We start from the raw sequence: 18,856 nt of genomic DNA, 5'->3' as shown, positions 1-18,856 counted from the left end.
ACACATCTAGGATGACACGAGGGTGAGTAAATTATGAGAATTTTCATTTTTGGTGAACTATCCCATTAAGCATAACCTTGCCCCATATGCTCACACTCTTCGTCCATTTTTAACTCTCCCTCTAGTGGTGGTTAACTTGTACACATTTTTACCATTGTTAAAAAAATGGGACGTTTCTTTTTTGCCGAGTTTACTTGTTTGAGATAACATATAGACATATGTGCTATTTATCTTAAGTGCTATACAAGTTTATATGGATATGGTCATGGGTTCTATCTGATTATACACTCACTGGATGAAACTATTATGCTGTTGTCATTTATGCAGTATTAGCTTTGACTCTCTGACTGAGTGCTGTGATGTCCCTGATTAGTTCTCTTGCTTTTTTGCTGCTGTCTATTGAGACATGTCTCTTTGACTTCCACAAAAGAATATCAAATAAATCCTTGTTTATTGAATATTTGTTTTACAGCGTTGATTGTACAAAGGAAGCAAATCAGAAATCATATGTACCAGTAACCTACAGCATAAAAACCTTGACCATGTGTGTGTGTGTGTGTGTGTGTGTGTATATATATATATGTTGTATTACATAAAAACAAAATTCACAAGCTCAGACAATAGTGTCAGGTTTGAAATTGCTAAATGTAATCATGCAATAACTAATTAATTATATAATAGTGAATAATGGCATACACTGTAAATGTAATTCTATGCATGTGTATGGGCTGTTAGAGTGACACTGTATTCATCGGTCTCCTCTCCTCTCATGGTCAGCAGAGCATGTGCTTCAACGACTGCATATGGCTGAAGACAAAAAAAAAACACACACACACATACACACACACACAAGTGACTACCTTACAATACACACTTCTGAGAGTGAATGTACATACACTAGCAGTCAAAGTTTTGGACACACCAACTCATTCTTTATTATGACTACTTTCCATAATTTAGAATGAAAATAATGAAAACTATTAAATAACACAAATGGGGTGTATCTTTAAGGTGCACCTTGGGATGCTTTTTAAACAGTTTTCCTTCACTATCCACCCCAATTCATCCATTAAATAAATTCATTTCAGGAGATTAATACTCACAGCTAGGCCATTAGGAGGCATCCAGGTGACAGTGATGGTGCGTCCGTTTCCTGCATCTACAGTTCCTTGAGTTGGAGTCACACTGAAGCCCTGCTGCTCCACAGGCGACACATTCTCCCACAGAAACTCAATCGTCTGAGACGAAAGATCACATAAGCATAAATCGGTTACCAACCGGTCACTACACAGACTGATCAGATGAACATTTTTTATTTAAATGCTTTCTTACTTTTTTTGCATTTGGCTTTGAGCTGTAGACGCATCCCACCTCAAGTTTGCGCGTGACAGTGATTGCTTTGCCGTCTCGATATTCACCACTCAGTGTTAGCAGCAAACTCTTTCTGTCTTCATGTGTTTGTTAAAAATAGAGAGACATAACATGAGTAATACGCAGCTCAAAACAATGACTGAGCTTGGGGCTACACCGCCCACCTATTGGTTTGACCAATGGAAGACTATGGATTTGGCAATTGGATTTTGCGCCACTATAGTGCGCAGATATCACAGATATATGTAAGAGTTGGGAATCAAGAACCATTCAACTTTGTTAAATCCAGGAGCTGAATTATTCATTTTGACAGTTGGTTCCATAAATGGTTGTTATACATCTGCATTCTTCTGCTGATGCGTGTTTGCCCAGTGTAAATACATAAGCGGTGTTGCTACTGAATCTGAGTTGTGAGTTGGCAGTCTGAATTGAACGTGATAAACAGAAAGACTGCTACACCTTCTCATGAATAATTGAGGCTGTACAACAGTGTTGGGGAAGCTACTTTGAAATTTGAAGTAGTTAAGTCATGCCAACTCTGGGAAAGATTTAGCATGTGAATGTGGGTATGACATATTGATAGGATACTGGTCTTGATGGACTAGATCTGCCTCGCTGCTGCAGAGCAAGTACGCATGCGGACATACTGCTGCTGCGCAATGAGGCAAAATGCAAGACCTGCTGCATCGAGCATGTGTTGTATGCTGCTGCACAAATAGAAAACCAATTCCCCTACAAAGCAGGGAAGCTGCACAAATGCATAACACATAAAAACAAACCCCCAACTAAGCAGCTCTGTCGCCAAGACTTATGTACTGCTGCTGCTCTGAAGGGAATATGTGTAATGCTAATGAACTAATTTGTATGTGTTCCTCGATTTGCTTAGCCGAATAGCTTAAACGCTAGTGATCTAATTCATAATTTGTACCTGAGCTAGGAAAGCCTGAAGATTATTTAACTAGTGACTAGCTATGCATGGATTTATTTAATCAAATTACCTAAAATAGTGATGTGGGCCAGCCAGATTTGGCTAAAGCTTAACCTTTTATAAACCATATTGCATTAAGATACGCTTCTATGCATCACGGCCAAAGCAGACCTTACCGTACAAGCTGACAGAAGGAACCCCCAGCAAACCACCTGAGCAATAATTTGTTTTCAGAGAAAAACATCTCACACAGCGCGCTGCAGAGAAACCAGATTAACTACAAAATTGATAGAGATGCAAGATGATTGGCTTAACATGTCACATTTAAACGAGCCGATTTGCTTATTTCGAAATAACACCCTCAAATGACAAATTATACATCAGAATATGGCATTAGGCCTCAATAATTTGCTGCAATGACAACACTTTGAGAAAGTGCAAAATGAAATTGCAAGACCGTGGCCCGCTGACACATTTTTGTTCGCTGTTTACAAAGTCTGGAGCTGTCACAGAGAACGGTGAAATATCTCATGACACATACTTTTGTGATATCTCTCAGGGAGTAGGACATTTTTTAGACCACTTTTTTGATTCAACAAATGCTCTTTTGCAGTGAGGAGGAAGTTGAGTTCTGAAACTTAAAGTATGTTTTTATAGTACAATGACATCTTGTAAGTCAAAAGATCAAGGAAAATTGTATTGCTCATGTCATGAACCCTTTAAATCAATGTATTTATTGACTGGTTGATCATGTGACAATGTATAGAAAAACATTTATTTTTGTTAAGCATTTTTATTTAGTTAAATTAACTAAATAAAAATTTAATGAAAGAATTCCTAAAGAACCAAAATCATTATGTTTTTTTCTTATCCTTATGATTCCCTGCCCAACCATTTTTATGTAAAACGTCTAGGTTACGTATGTAACCTCCGTTCCCCGATGGAGGTAATGAGACGTTGTGTCAGAGAAGGGACACTAGGGGTCTCTCTTGAGTGCCGATATTCACCTCTGGACTATGAAAAAAGGCCAATGAGAGTTGGCAACCAGTATTTGCATGTCCGCCCCGGACATACGGGTATTTAAGCGGCGCAAATACGGGAGTTCATTCAGGATTTTTCTGAGGAGCCGAAATGGTCCGGCCACAACAGTGGCTCGGCTCAGCGGCGTGGCAGGGGAGACACAGCGTCTCGTTCCCTCCATCGGGGAGCGGAGGTTACATACGTAACCTAGACGTTCCCCTTCTGTCGCTCTCTCCACGTTGTGTCAGAGAAGCGACACTAGGGGTCCACTTATAAAAGTGCCATGCGCTGAGCCGTGTACGTGAACTGCTGATACAGGAGCGAGCAGGTGTTCTTACGTGCAGGACGACCAACTGTATCAGGCTGCACGTACCCTTCCCCAATGCCCCATTTAAGCCATCAGGATTCCTTATCATTACCCTGGAGGGGGGGAACAAGGTGCTGGCCGCCAACCTGGGAACGGGCCAAGCCTGGCCTCTTTTCTCTCTATGTTTCTCGCATAGAGCAACTAAGGCCGGGGCCCTTACACGCATTGAGGGAAGGGGGTCTTAGCCCTTATTCGGAGCACTTAGCCGGAGAAGACCCTGCGGAGGCCACGCCTACCCGAGAGGGGAGGCAAGTTTAAGTGGCAAAACCATCAGAGGCCTGCTTAGGGCCTATGTGGAAAAGTTGGTGCGGTGGTGGATCCAGCCTCATAGAGGGGGGAACATACAGCATGGCAACCGAGGCAGCCGTGACTGCCTAAGGGAAACACGGGAGTCAGCTCGCCAGAGGGGACAGAACCGTGGTGTTACACACAGGGGGAGTCTGAAGGAGGCCTTACCTGTGGAGCACCTATACCAGTACAGGGTAGCTTGCGGTACCTGCATAGCCCGGTCGCGGTCTTAGGATCACGAAAGTATCTGCCGGACCGAACTCCAGGCAAGCGTCGCTAACAGAGAACGCCTGCAGGTCCCCGACCCTCTTGATGGAAACACGAGCACTGACCTAACTGCGCACTTCTGCGGGTCTTCGGCTCGGGAAGAACACCAGTCCGTGAACAGACGCCACTTTAGAGCGTAGAGATGCCTGGTAGAGGGGGCTCTGGCTTGATTGATTGTATCTATGACGGTCCGTTGTAGGCCGGCTAGATCTTCACATCCCGTCCAAGGGCCAGACGTGGAGGTTCCAGAGGTCTGGGTGTGGGTGCCAGAGCGTGCCCCGTCCCTGAGAAAGAAGGTCCTTTCTCAGGGGAATTTGCCAGGGAGGGGCTGTTGTGAGGAGCGTGAGGTCCGAAAACCAAGTCCGGGTGGGCCAGTAAGGGGCTACCAGAATGACTTGCTCCTCGTCCTCCCTGACCTTGCATAGCACCTGTGCAAGAAGTCTCACTGGGGGAAATGCTTTCTTGCGCAGCCCCGCCGGCCAGCTGTGTGCCAACGCGTCTGCCCTGAGGGGAGCCTCTGTCCGGGCATACCAGAGCGGGCAGTGGGAGGTTTCTTGGGAGGCAAACAGGTCTAACTGAGCCTTGCCGAACCGGTCCCAAATCAGCTGGACCGACTGGGGGTGGAGCCTCCACTCTCCGCCAGGCAAGCATTGTCTTGACAGCGCGTCCGCTATCGCATTGAGGTTGCCGGGGATGTGAGTGGCGCGCAGTGACTCCAGTCGCTGCTGACTCCAAAGGAGGAGACGACGGGCGAGCTGTGACATGTGGCGGGGCGTGCTCCGCCTTGGCGGTTTATGTAGGCTACGACCGTGGTGCTGTCTGTCCTGACTAGGGCGTGTTTGTTCGAATTAACGGAAGAAACTTCTGCAGGGCCAGAAAAACAGCCAGCAGCTCTAGGCAGTTGATGTGCCAGCGCAGCGGCCTCGGTTCCACCGGCCTGCGACTCGCGTGCCCGTTGCACATGGTGCCCCAACCCAGTTTGGAGGCGTCGGTTGTGACCAGAACGGCGTCGGGACACCTGCTGCAAGGGTACTCCTGCCCTTAGAAAGCAGAGGTCTGTCCAGGGTTTGAAGGTTTGGCGGCAGGCAGAGGTAACTTTGCGTTGTAGCGTGCCGCGGCGCCATGCTCGTCTCGGGACTCGAGTCCGGAGCCAGTGCTGAAGTGGTCTCATATGCATCAACCCCAGCGGCGCGGCCGCCGTGGAGGATGCCATATGCCCCAGGATCTGTTGGAAACGTTTTAGCGGGACCACGGCGCCTGGCTTGAAGGAAGCATTTCAGCACTGACTGAGCACGCTCGTTGGAGAGGCGTGCTGTCATTGGGACTGAGTCTAACTCCAGACCGAGAAAAGAGATGCTCTGGACCGGGGAGAGCTTGCTCTTTTCCCAGTTGACCTGAAGCCCCAAACAGCTGAGGTGGCTGAGCACCTAGTCTCTGTGTGCGCATATTAACTCTCGGGAGTGGGCCAGTATGAGCCAGTCGTCGAGGTAATTGAGTATGCGTATGCCGGCTTCTCGGAGCGGGGCAAGAGCTGCCTCTGCGACTTTCGTGAAGACGCGAGGGGACAGAGACAGGCCGAAGGGGAGGACTATGTACTGATACGCCTGGCCGTCGGACGCGATGTCGAGGGCGAATTGAGACGTGGAAGTACGCGTCCTTCAGGTCTACCGCTGCGAACCAATCTAGACGCCGGATGCCAGATAGAATTTGTTTCTGGGTGAGCATTTTGAACGGGAGTTTGGACAAGGTCCGATTGAAAACTCGCAGGTCCAAGATCGGTCGTAAGCCGCTGCCTTTCTTGGGTACAACGAAGTAAGGGCTGTAGAAACCCTTCTTCATTTCGGTTGGAGGAACAGGCTCTATCGCGTCCTTTAATAGAAGGGAGGCGATTTCTTCACGCAGGGAACGGGCATGTTGGCCGTGTACTGCGGAAAAATGTACGGCCACGAGGGGGGGCGGAGACTTGGCAAACTGAATTGCGTAACCGAGTCTAATGGTCCAGTGCAGCCAGCGTGACGGGTCGGGCAGTGAAAGCCACGCCTCTAAACTCCGTGCTAGGGGCACCAAGGGGACGAGTTTTTGGGCGTACCGGTGGGGCTCGTAGCGGTCGCGGAACAGGTAACGCGGCGTCGGGAGGCAACGTGGCGTCCCGAGGCTCTGGTGCTGAGAATAAACTCAAAGCACTTACCTTGCTCCGCGCATCCGGCAGGGGGCGGGTTCGTGACTGAGGAGGAGGTCTGATGTTGGCATCCTCTGGACTCGTCTGAACCGGTCGGCCAGGGAACAGTCGTGGGGCTGAAGGCGGGGACACCGCGTCCATGGAGCCGGGACTGATGAGGCCTGAAAGCAGAGTGCCGTGAGAATGGCATTTGCGGGCCAGGTGACCCCAGAGACAACAAGGAAATAGCTCTATAGAGTGTAAAGAATTTAACAAAAAATTCTCCTCCGGCCCTCCACCGGGAGCGGAGTAGTCTTACCAGCTCGGAGCTAACGTCTCGGTCTCTGGGTCTGTCATCTCAGGAGCGCCTGGGAGCCTTCTGGGTCCTCAAGGGGGTCCGTGAGACGATGGGCGTCCAACTTCTGCGGGGAGCTCAACGCTGGGGCTGAGAGCTGGGCCCATTCTTTCTTGAAAGCCGCAGGAGGACGCCCTCGGCGAGCAGACAGGGCATGGCCCCTGGCGGCAGGTTTGCGGCAGGGCAGGATGCTTTTTTTTGCTTGAAAATAGCCTTCGTCTGTTTCTTCACCACTGAGGACTGCTGGGTGAAGTCGTCAAGTGGTGTCACCGAATGGACGGAGCTGGGAGACGGGGGCATTTGAGAAAGCGTGCTTTGTCTGCCTCCCGTACTGCCTGTCCATCGTTGCGTTTCTGGACCACGGAGTGGCCATCGCCTGTTTGAGTGCAGTTCCTGCAGCACGTCAAGAACAGGACCACCCAAGTGCAGATTTGAAGTGCCCTGGCCCGGTGGACTTGCAGGAGGGGGCCATGGCATGCAGGGGGGAGCAGTCTGGGACCGTTCTACCACCGAGGGTAGCGAGAGCGGAGGAGCGAGGAAGCTGGGCTTGCTCAGCTTGTCATGCACATCCGGGAAGGAATCCGGGGGGGGGGCGCACATGCCCGCGGAACCAATTAAGCCCGGGGAAGCATAGCGGACCTTCTTGCATCAGGCTCAGACTGGGCAGAGACCCGAAGGTGGCGGCCCAGGCGAGTTATCCACATTCGGCGCCGCTGTTACACTCTCCGATGCAGCGGTGATGTCATCATCCAATGCCGGGGAGCTCGAGGGACCGGACGGTAGGCTGTTAAGCGGACCGCACTAATCCCGAGCTCGGGGGAAGCAGGCAAGCGTGCCGGGGAGGCGGGAGGTTTTCGAGGGGATTTACCCGGCGAAAGCGTCCCGTTATTCTCCCCAGATCATTCTCCATCGCCCGCGGCACCTGCCTCAATCCCGTAGGAAGGAGGCGAGGCACAGGGGGCGGCTGAAATGGCTCTCTCTCACTACAAGAGAAAGCAGAGATCGCAACGCTGCCGCGGTTATGTTCTCACTGAAAACATAACCCATTGGAGAGAATGCTCATCCCGAGCTCGGACGGAAACAAGCAAGTGTGCCGGGGAGGCGGGGGGTTTCGAGGGGGTTCACCCGGCGAAACGGAGCCCGTCACTGTCCCCAGATCGTTTTGACAACAAAATGAAGCGACGCAAAGATAAAGTTTCCAAAAACATTTTTATTTACCTATTTTTCTTTATTCACACATATAAACAAACACACAAGCACAGAAAATAAACAAATACGCTGCCCTGGGATTTCAAGAAGTCAAATAATGAAAGTATGCCATTGTGCTATGATTGCCATTCAATAGGCCTATTTTTTTATTAATATTTTATATAAATGTTGTATCTAATCTGTTCTACCTTTTTACGCTGTTATGGATCAATCCGAATTCCAAGAAAACTGAAAATCTTTGTAGTCAGTTAAGTAAGATGAATTCACTAATATAATTCACTGTCATCATGGATGTAACGCAGCTGATTTTCAATCATTCCATGTTCCTTTGTGCACATCCACGAGTCAAGAAAGAGCAGCAAATTCAAGAGTCACTTTTAAGTCATGTTACTTTATGAAACTACTATGAGCACCATGAGTGCCAACTTCACAGTATGTCCCGCAGTGTTCTCAACAGCATTATACTTCTAGCCAAAAGGCAGCAGTGGCCTGATCATGGGAGAAACTCAAAAGTGCAATTTCTCCAAGAAAAACTCCACTGATAAGTCCTGGCAATTGCACTTTTAAGTTTCATATACACTTGATATTAGGGTCATTTCCACATTTTCGATTTGTTTGCATACATTTTTTTTTACGCTTTGTCATTGTTAAGATTGCTTCATTTCTATCACAAAAATCAAAGAGCAACACCTGCAGATTGTACACATTCAGAACTTCCTGGTGGGTGTGGCAACTCGTAGCTCAATCAGTGATCTGGCTATATGATTGAATGATTGTGTGTGGAGACATTTTCTTTATTTTAGTTGCATGGGCAATGGCAATAATTTTATCATTAAAAAACCTGCCAAAATCATTCCAAAGCAGACCAAACTTTGACCACCCGACCACGCACATTTTTCCCTGCACAAATCTATTGAAAGTAGCCCAATTGGGTGGGGACCCTAGCCCCTTTTCAGCCATTGGGCCGAACGGTTCTCGTGAATCCGTGCCGTTCCAAAAATTTTTTTCCTGCTACAGAGCTGAAAAATTTGCATTGGAAAAACATAGTGTAGTGTGTAACAAATGTGTCAGTTGGCAACGCGTTGTTGACAAATTTTAATGAGAGAGCTAGCGTAATCTATCTTCCAGATGAGAAGGTTTGTAGAAAATGTATGTATTACTCTAGTTCATCATTAAATAATAAAGATACAATAAACATACACACATTTTTATGAACTTTTATTAGCTTGGCCAGCTACCAAGAAACAACTTTAGGTTTACCTTGGCTTTGGCAAATTGACAATCGTGAGTTGCCACATCCTAAAGTCATTCCACCTGCACGGTTGAGAACGGTAAGATAACCGTGCAGAGAAATCCGGGCCGAGAACGGATTGAAATCGTACCTTGATGATCCGTGATCAGAAGCATTTGACCCGATGGTGGAAAAGAACTTCTTGTCTTGTGAGTTAAATAGAAATACAACCTTCACACAACTATAGACACACATAAACATAAAACAGAGAATCAAGTACCTTTGTGTTTTGTGTGTCCTGAAGTGTAAATGTGAGAGGGGATGAGTGATTCACAACACACATCTGACGGATCGCCACCACAGGCAAACATGTTTTCATATGAAGAACCTCTGAGCTGCAACACATGCACCGTTTGCTATCAGCAGGCACACACACACACACACACACACACACACACACACACACACACACACACACACACACACACACACACACACACACACACACACACACACACACACACACACACACACACAGTATTCTCAGTTATTCCCACTGTAAAATCATTGTCAGAGGCATATATATAGTATATATACTTGATTTTAAATAAAAAGAATTAATCAAATCATATTCTATAATCATAGTGTAGTAGTGTACAGTATATGCGAAAGAGGAGTGTGTCTAACTTTGTTGATGAGTTGCACTCTGAGCACATCTCTGTAATGAACACTCTGGTGGTCTGGATGGAAGGTCACAGTAATGTCAACAGTATCAGCAGGACATATAGCACCCCCTGAGGGTGTCACACCAAACACACTCATCCCGCTGTAGTTTTCAACACCTGAGAGATGCAAGAGCACTAAATTAACTGATGATTTCACACATTAGGGCAGGTCGCTGTTTGGCCCCTTTTTTCACCAATAGGGAACAAAATAAAGTCTGATCCTAAAACTAAAACTGATCGTCAACCATAGGAGCTCAAACTGAATATTATATGAGGGTTACCATTTTTGTAACACTTTTACCACATGTTGTTGCATGTCTCAATTCCTAAAATCCTGATTTTTGTGTTTTTGGTATTTTCAAGCTATGAAGTATAAACATTAAATAAGCATAACAAAATAAAACTGACCATATGTAAAATAAAAAAAATAAATAATAATGAACAAAACCTATGCCAGAATGGGTTTGCAGTTTAAATAATTTATTTATTTTTGATCATTTTCATAACTCAGTGCAGTCGATACTACAATTTGTGTAAGAATTCTATATGGTTATTTATTTTTTTTAAATATTTAAGTACTTTCTATGAGTAAAATTTAATACATCGACTATCACTTAATTGCCAACAAAACCCTTCATCAGCTAACTAACAAGGACAATTCATCTGTTTTCTCCATTTTTCTCCATTAACCAACATCTTATGGAGTTTTGTGTTCCTTGCAACAGTTGCCTTCAGTTTGCTCACTGGGGTTATTAATACAATTATTAATTACTTATTTTTAAACATGATTAACAATTCTATTTTATCTAATTACACAATGATGACTCTAAGACATTATAGATATTATAGTTTTATCTTCTGTTACTGCTGATCTTCTGTAAAGCTGCTTTGAAACGATGTGTGTTTGGAACACAGGGTATCTGCAGGTTCGAATGAATTAAATGTAAGACTTTTTAAGGCCAAATAAAAGAAAATATTTAGACCACTTTTGCAATAAAAAAAAAATCATTTTCTGCATATAACGGCGTCATTTTGTGGTCCGTTCTGCATAACGCTGCGGCTCATTTTAGCTTATCACTGCCCATTCGGCCTGCTCGGTTCTCCCGATGGCAGTCCGCCTCTGATCGGCCCCAAAGCGTGTCGGCCCTGTGGGAAAATGCCCGGTATGCCAGATTACCAGTCCAGCCCTGGATTACAACATCAACATCATTAACAATTTTGCAGCATACATTTCTAGCGAACATGATTACATGTTTGTTATTAACTCATTTTATTATAGTACTTGTATCACTAAGAATACTTTTTGTCACTTTCATTTAATCCTCTAATCTGTCAAATCAATCACAACAATCAGCGGGCTTTCTGCCACCACTTACTGTGCATGCCCTGCCATTTGTGTAAACAAGAGGATTGGTCTATAGACCATATTCACGCTAGCGCCATCTTTGGTTATTAATGGGAATAGAAACGAGCTGTGAGGGATAGACACAGCCATCTCTTCAATGGCACAAACAGTATAAAACTTTTTAAAGCTCCTAGATCACATCTGATTTTCCACAACTCATGTCCAGAGTACTTTGTATACTGAATGTTCTGGGACAGATATTTTCCATTGAAGAGACTGTACGTCTATCCCGCATAGCCTCATTGTCATTCTGATAAAAAATCAAAGATGGCACCGCTGTGAATAAGGTCTAGCATGTGCTGAATAACATTTATATATTTTCTTCTTGGCAGATCATTTTAACAATTACTTTAACAGGTAGTTAAAGGGCAGTTCATTTAAAAATCTGTCATCACTGCTCACCCTTGAGTCTGAATTAATTTTTCTCTGCCGTGGAACAAAAGAGACATTTAGTCACCATTCACTGTCACTGCATCTTGTTTTTCATTCAGTGTAAGTGAATGGTGACTGAAACTCCCTAATATCTCCTTTTGATAGCCACTGAAATAAAAAAGTCATACATGTTTGCAACAGCATGAATGTAAGTAAATGATGACAATTTAAATTTTTGAGTGAAATATCTCAAATAACAACTCATCAGTGCTGTCAAGTGTCCTCTTTGATCCGCAACGTTATCACTGCATGAGAAAATGGACATGTGGCGTGAGAGCGTGAGAACAGTTTCAATTGCGTTGGTAGCCATAGATCTAGAGTAATATATATATAGAATATAATAGAATAATAGTGATGCCGGTTCAGAAATTAGGAGGCTCTGGGCAAAAATTCCCAAAAGTGACAAAATGCCCTAACGTTCAAAATGTTGGTGTAAAAAAATGCCCTAGGTTCTGTTTTTTTTTAATACCATTTGATACAGTCCTTAAAGTTATACTTTAAGAGTAACATTACACGTTGTGACATAAAATAGGTTTTAATAAAATAAGTAAATTTAACACAGTAAATCTGATATATTTAGAAAAAATGTCCCTGAAAATGAAATGTGGCTGCACGAGCCAGCAACACACAGTGTTCAGAATATTAATTTCATAAAATTTCTCAATAGCAGGCCAAAATTCTAGAACCTCTCGCGGGTCACATCAGAGCAGTCGACGGGCCGCAGTTTGGACATCCTGATCTAGAGAGATGGAGATGAGAGATATAACAGGTGTAACTCTGCAGCTGAGTAGATCTGTTAGCTTTACAATTATTGTCAAATATAGTGTAAAATAATGAAGCGCAACGATTTGAAAGGCGTCAAATGACCGCTCCAGACTTGTGCGCTTATAACGTTGACCACTTTGTCGATTATAAGCAGGAGCGACAGTGTTAGAGACGTGAAATAACACCATTTGCATTCGGATTAAAGGGTTTATGAAGGTTTATACATGTGTAACCTCGTAAGTTCAGTAACAATGCTCACCCTAACTCAAGGGTCAGCTGCTAAATGACGGATGCACGAGAGAGAGAGAAAGAGAGAGAGAGAGAGAGACAATTTTGTCTTACGTAGATTCTGCTGTTTAAAGCATCTGCTCTATTCACGCCCCAAAATTGTATACGTCAGCAAACGAAATATAAGACTTCTTGTAATTTATTTAAGATCTCGCGGATACCCTGGACTTAATTAGGGGGAGACAGACCCCCCCAAAACTCCCCGTAATTCGGACCCTGCTCACAGGCAGAACCTCCATTGACGTGTGTGCAGCTGTGTGTGACTCTCACTTACCCACATGTGCTGTAGAGTCCGCTGGGAGCCAGTCATCTGATTCATTACAACAGTGACTCTCTAACAGCACACTGAACTGTACAGTCACAGACGACATGTTCTGCAGCTGAGAAATATTATAAGAGAAATAAAGAGTACAAATATGAAATAAAAATAAGACTTCTGTATAATAGACAAGCAATCAAATGCATTATTAAGAGCAGAAATCCATGCATACAATGCAAATCTTATAAATACACATGGGAGAATCTCACAAAACCTGTCAAGAACATGTCAAGAATGGGATGTGCATAAAAAATAAAGACGTTTAAATATATTTATAATTACCATTATTATTAATGAGAATTCTCACTAGATTATTTTTGCTGTATTAAAAACAGAATACTCTAATACAATAGTTTGTCTTTCAAACCAAAGCTGCCATGTAAAAGAAAAAGAAAAAGATTTGCAAATCGAATAAGGAAAATAGCAACGTTTTTTTTCTGTAATAAGCATAAACATTAAACATATTTGTTACATTTCTCTGAAAACAAGACAAAATATCTGATGTAAATTCGCTTCTCAAGTAAATGTATCTTGCTTCAAGAATGTTTAAGTATTTTTACTGATAAACAAGACAACATATTTATTAAATTTTTTCACATTACAGTATTGAGATTTTGGGGGAAATGTGCTAAATTGTCATGCCAATGTCACAAGACAACAATATCTTAATGGTCCAAATGTAGGTTTCACTGACTTTATGCTAAATATAATTTATTACTTTGATTTGGGGATGAAATATGTGTCAGATATGTTGTTAATATGTTTCATGAGATTCACCTATATTGTAATATGTCCAGTAACCACCACAAGTATCATATAAATCCAGGAATAATGAGTCAACACATAATGCTAATGCTAAAGTAAATACAATGAGATGCCAACAGGAGTGATAACACATGCAAAAGTTTGCATGGACTAGACACGAGCAGTACATTACATGCAGAGTACAGTAGGCCCACATACATGACTAGGTAGTGCTCAAGGCCACAATGGTGACTGGAGCTGTAAATTCATGACAACCTGCCATACCTATAACCTTAATCCCTTAACCACTCCACAACCAATAATACACACTAGACAGGGAGTAAAACAAAGACTTAAGTGCTAAAAATGCCCAGAAACTGTGACAATGGAACTAATCTTATGGTAACAGTGACCTCTGGTGTTGAACTTAAGTGTGGAAAACACTTGACTGAATTTAGGATTCTCATCATTTAAAAAAATGTTCTAAAGCCTTGTGCTTGAAATGAGCTTTGTCGTCAAATACCAGTGTATTACAAAACCATATCAGCAGCAATGGCTATATTCATGGCAAAGACAACAGGGTTCAAATTAAACAATGTTTACAATAGTTACAAAAAACGTATATATAACAAAAACAACAGTAGTTGTAATAAGAATTATATCGTTTTTCAGTTTACTATGTGATAGGAATTCTAAAATATTTACAGAGAGACCTTTTAAAAAATATCCATCAATGTATTTTCTGAATAAAAGCATCACTTAGATATTAGATATATAACAAAATATGTTTTATACTCAAGAAAGTCTTGCATAGATCACAAACCAGTTCCTCTTCCCCTTTCAATAAGTATGAATGAGTGAGTCTTCAGTGACCAATTCGACATCTCGTATATACAACCTGCTCATATCTATTTTCAAAGAAGAAATAATAAACTCCTTGGTTTAGTACTGGGTTCACTTCATGTAGTTTGTTATATATACATTAATTCCATTCGCCATTTGTTGTGAATGTACATATTCAATATGGGTTTAACATCAGATGCTGGTATATTACATAATGTCATGTCCAACTGAAGTGCTTCCTTAGCCGCTTTATCTGCCTGTTCATTGCCAGCCAATCCCATATGGCCTATTATCCAACAAAAGACAATAATAAATCTTGTTTTTTTAAGGAGTCCACATTTCCTATTATGCTAATAATTGTAGGGTGTTCTGTTTTCAGAGTTTCGAGTGCTTGCAGGCAGGATTTAGAATCTGTACAAATTAGAAAGTGACGTTGCTGTTCCTTTTCTATTTATTCTAAAGCTAGTAATAATAAACAAGCTTCTGCTGTGAAAATTGAACTTTGTCCAGGAATACACTTGCCAAAAGTTTTGGACCAATCATTACTGCTGCAGATACATGATTGTCTGACTTTGATCCATCTGTGTACACCGGTACATGAGATGGTAAACTACATCTTATGTCCAGGAATTTCTCCTGGTATTTCTCCAGTATAGGGCACAGATGTTAGGATATCCAGATTAATGTCCATGTTCGCCAAGTGTGGTTTTATGCGAATTCCAAAAGGACTGATGTACCTGGGTCTGGCTTCATACAGGTGTGAATGTTGAGAATGAAAGACTGAAAGATATGCAATTTCAGCCTTCTGTTTTATAGTGATGGTTCTCTTGCTTCCATATACAAGCTATGGGTTGGAGAGGTCCTAAATGCTCCTAGTGCAAGTCTCAATCTTGTATGATGTATTTGAAGCATCTATTCCGCAGCATTTTGATATGAGTGATGAAGGATAGTTTATTATCGAAAGTAAGTCCTAGGAATTTTGTCTCCTTTATGACTTTTATAGGTTCCCTTTCCAAAAAGAGTTCTGGCTCGAGGTGCATAGATCGCAAAATACAAAAATGCATACACACAGTTTTTTGATTAATAAAATTTAAATCCATTTTGTATGGACCAGTCATACATTTTATTTATACATATTTGTAGTTGTCTCTCAACAAATGCACACATCATATACATACAGGCTACGGAATGTACGGAGGTGGTGGTGTAGTGGGCTAAAGCACATAACTGTTAATCAGAAGGTTGCTGATTCGGTCCCCACAGCCACCACCTGTTATGTATACCCTGTCTTGTTCCACCGTTGCCCTTTTGTTTACCATTTTTGTCACTTTTGTACTCCTTAGTTTTCACTTTTGGCCCTTTTGTAGCTCCACTGTCTCCTTGTTAGCTTTCGTTAATTGTTTGCACCTGCCCTCATTTGTTTGCCTTTGATTTCTGTCGATCACCTTGTTATCTTGTTTGAGTCCTGTTTGTTCATTGGCCCCTTTGTCCCACATTCTTGTATTTAAACCCTGTCTGTTTGTTCAGTCTCTGTCAGTCGTTGTTTGTGTATGGATGTTATTGTTAGCTCCCTGTTTCCAGCCCGAGTTCCCTGTGTCTACCCTCTCGTTCGTGGTTCCTGTTCCCCTTGTTTATCTAGTATTCTGCCTTCCGAGCCTTCCGAGCTTCCCAGAGCTCCGCCTTCCGAGCTTCCTAGCTGGCAGGCTAGCACCTTGCATGGCAGCTCTGCCACCATTGGTGTATGAATGTGTGTGTGAATGGGTGAATGAGACGCAGTGTAAAGCGCTTTGAATACCGTTAAGGCTTAAAAAGGTGCTATATAAGTGCAGACCATTTACCTTCTTCTGATCAGCAATAGCCTTTTTACAGTCTTCACTGAACAATGGGTTTCTCTGACGGCATAAATTTGTTGATGTTTTTGGCACAGTATTTTCTGCTATTTCAATCAGTATATTGGTGAATTTCTTTATCGGATCTTGATATTCTTGCCAGTCTATGTTGAACTTCTCATAATAACATTTTTGGAAATTATACCAATTAGCCTTTTTTCAATTGCCATCTAGAAGTGTCTTGTTGTATATCTTCTTCAGTAGATGTTATAATCAGTGGGTAATGATCACTTCCACAAAGATCCTTCCATACTTGCCATGAAAAGTCAATTATTATTTCAGGTTCACACAAAGTTAAACACAGAGTATGATCCATATCCTGGATGCAAATATGTGCTTGAACCATCATTTAGTAAGCACAAATCATTATTGTATATGAACTCCTCTATTCTTCTGCCTTTGGTATTTGTATGTTTACCTCCCCATAATGTGCTGAGGCTATTAAAGTCACCCATCAATATGTATGGTGATGGTAATTTTGTTTAGTTCTTGTGTTGTCACTGAGGCATCAGGGGGTATATTAATAGAGCACATAGTTATGGCTTTATGAAGAGTTAGACGTACGGCTACCACTTGCAGGTTTGTACTTTTTTTTGTATTTACAGATATGTGGCTGTGGATTATGTCATGTCTAATTAATATAGCTGATCCACCAGATGGACATTGTTATAGTGTTATAGATATTATAACTTTTCAATGTCAGTTGTCTATTGTGGCAGGGCAGAGGGCGGGGCCGGGTCATGATCGTACACACCCGGTCCCGTATTAGGCTAATCAAGCCTCCCGAGAGGGATAAAGGTCGACTGCAGAGGATCGTGCGGGAGAGAGAGAGAGATTGTTTATGGACATGTCCGTCATGTGTGTGTGTTTGTCTTTTAAGTTTACCAATTAAACTATTATTTATATTATCAAGCCGGTTCTCGCCTCCTCCTTTACATGATCCCTTTACATCTATCTATTGTTAGATGGGTTTCCTGGATGGGTTTTCCTTTTCTGAAAAGTTTGCCTTAAATCCTCGACAGTTCCACTGAATTATATGATTCCTCATTTTCAAGTAGGTAAGACAATATCTGCCCTTTACCTTTGAATTTTGGAGACAAGCGTCGACCTCTGGAATTTGTAGTCTGTCATTTCAAAATCGTTATTCTTGAAACATTCAGTTTTTCTTTCTTGATTCGCTTTTGTTGACAGAGTTTTTGTATTTTGTTGTATCTTTTTCCCTCTCGAGGACTGGTTGTACTCATTTGATGATCTTTCGTCTTCCTTGGCTTGGGTTTGATTTGTCATTATTTGACTTTGTGTTCCTTGATTCTTCTTTTTGATTGGGTCGAACGTTCTGTTGCTGATATTTTGTGGTGTCTCACTGTTCACCCAGGTCAAATCAGTCTGGCAATCAGTGGTGCTCATGGTTGGTTTCACCACAGAATCATATGTTTTCCTTAGGTTAAAGGATGGGAACTCCTCAAACTTTTTCCGTGCTTCAACGTAGCTGATCCTTTCAACACATTTTATTCTCTGAATTTCTTTTTCCTTTATCCAAATTGGACATTCTTTTGTTGAGGCTGGGTGATTAGCTGAACAATTGCTACATTTTGGTGGTCTTGAACACCCTGGTTCATGTCCTTCTTCTCCACAGTTGCAGCAGATTTCTTTTCTTTTGCAGAAAGCAGAACCGTGGCCAAATATTTGACAGTTGTAGCATCTCAATGGGTTTGGAATAAAAATATTGACTGGTATATATCCAATTTGGATCCTCTCCAGAGGTTGGGTTTTATTAAAGGTAATAATAATATAAGTGCCTGTCTTAATGATCTGTTCTTCTTTTTAGATTGTAATCCTCTTGAAATTCGTTAAACCCTGTTGAGTTAATTCTGATGCTATTTCAGCCTCATCCATATTGTGTAACTCTCTGGTGCGTATAACTCCTTTACTGTTTGCATGCATGATCTTTTCTAGGATTTGTCCGGATCTTAGTTTTTTAACATCTTTAACTGTCCCTGCTATGCCTGAAATGCCTTTCTGTATTGCAAATGGAGACAATTTTGTAAGTGGCATGTCTGTTATTTTTTATTCTAGCAGTATAAATCTCTGCCAATTTCCACTCATATATGAGTAAATACACCCATTATCTGATTCGTCATACAATATTTGTTCTATCATCTGTAGTTTTTTTTTGTTTTTTTGTTAGCCATGTTTGTATTTTTTAATTTTCATTACTCCTGCTCCCCACCTCGGAGCCCAACAGGGGGGTG

General features: G+C 42.5%; 1 protein-coding gene across 1 annotated transcript in view; it reads right to left on the bottom strand.

Annotated features, from left to right (window-relative positions):
* Positions 1–450: 450 nt before the first annotated feature.
* cfap74 (cilia and flagella associated protein 74) overlaps positions 451–18,856 on the bottom strand; it is a 149,882-nt gene continuing 131,476 nt past the window's right edge. Inside the window, exons 34-39 of the mRNA XM_052094084.1 lie at positions 13,084–13,189; positions 9,882–10,036; positions 9,475–9,610; positions 1,333–1,448; positions 1,104–1,238; positions 451–807 (exon numbers count right to left, since the gene is read on the bottom strand). Coding sequence (XP_051950044.1) covers positions 712–807; positions 1,104–1,238; positions 1,333–1,448; positions 9,475–9,610; positions 9,882–10,036; positions 13,084–13,189 — 744 coding nt within the window. The 3' untranslated portion in view covers positions 451–711. The remainder of the gene's footprint in view (positions 808–1,103; positions 1,239–1,332; positions 1,449–9,474; positions 9,611–9,881; positions 10,037–13,083; positions 13,190–18,856) is intronic.

This window comes from Xyrauchen texanus, chromosome 27 (assembly GCF_025860055.1).
Source record: "Xyrauchen texanus isolate HMW12.3.18 chromosome 27, RBS_HiC_50CHRs, whole genome shotgun sequence".
Classification (NCBI taxonomy): domain Eukaryota; kingdom Metazoa; phylum Chordata; class Actinopteri; order Cypriniformes; family Catostomidae; genus Xyrauchen; species Xyrauchen texanus.
This window is presented reverse-complemented; position numbering and strand designations above follow the sequence as displayed.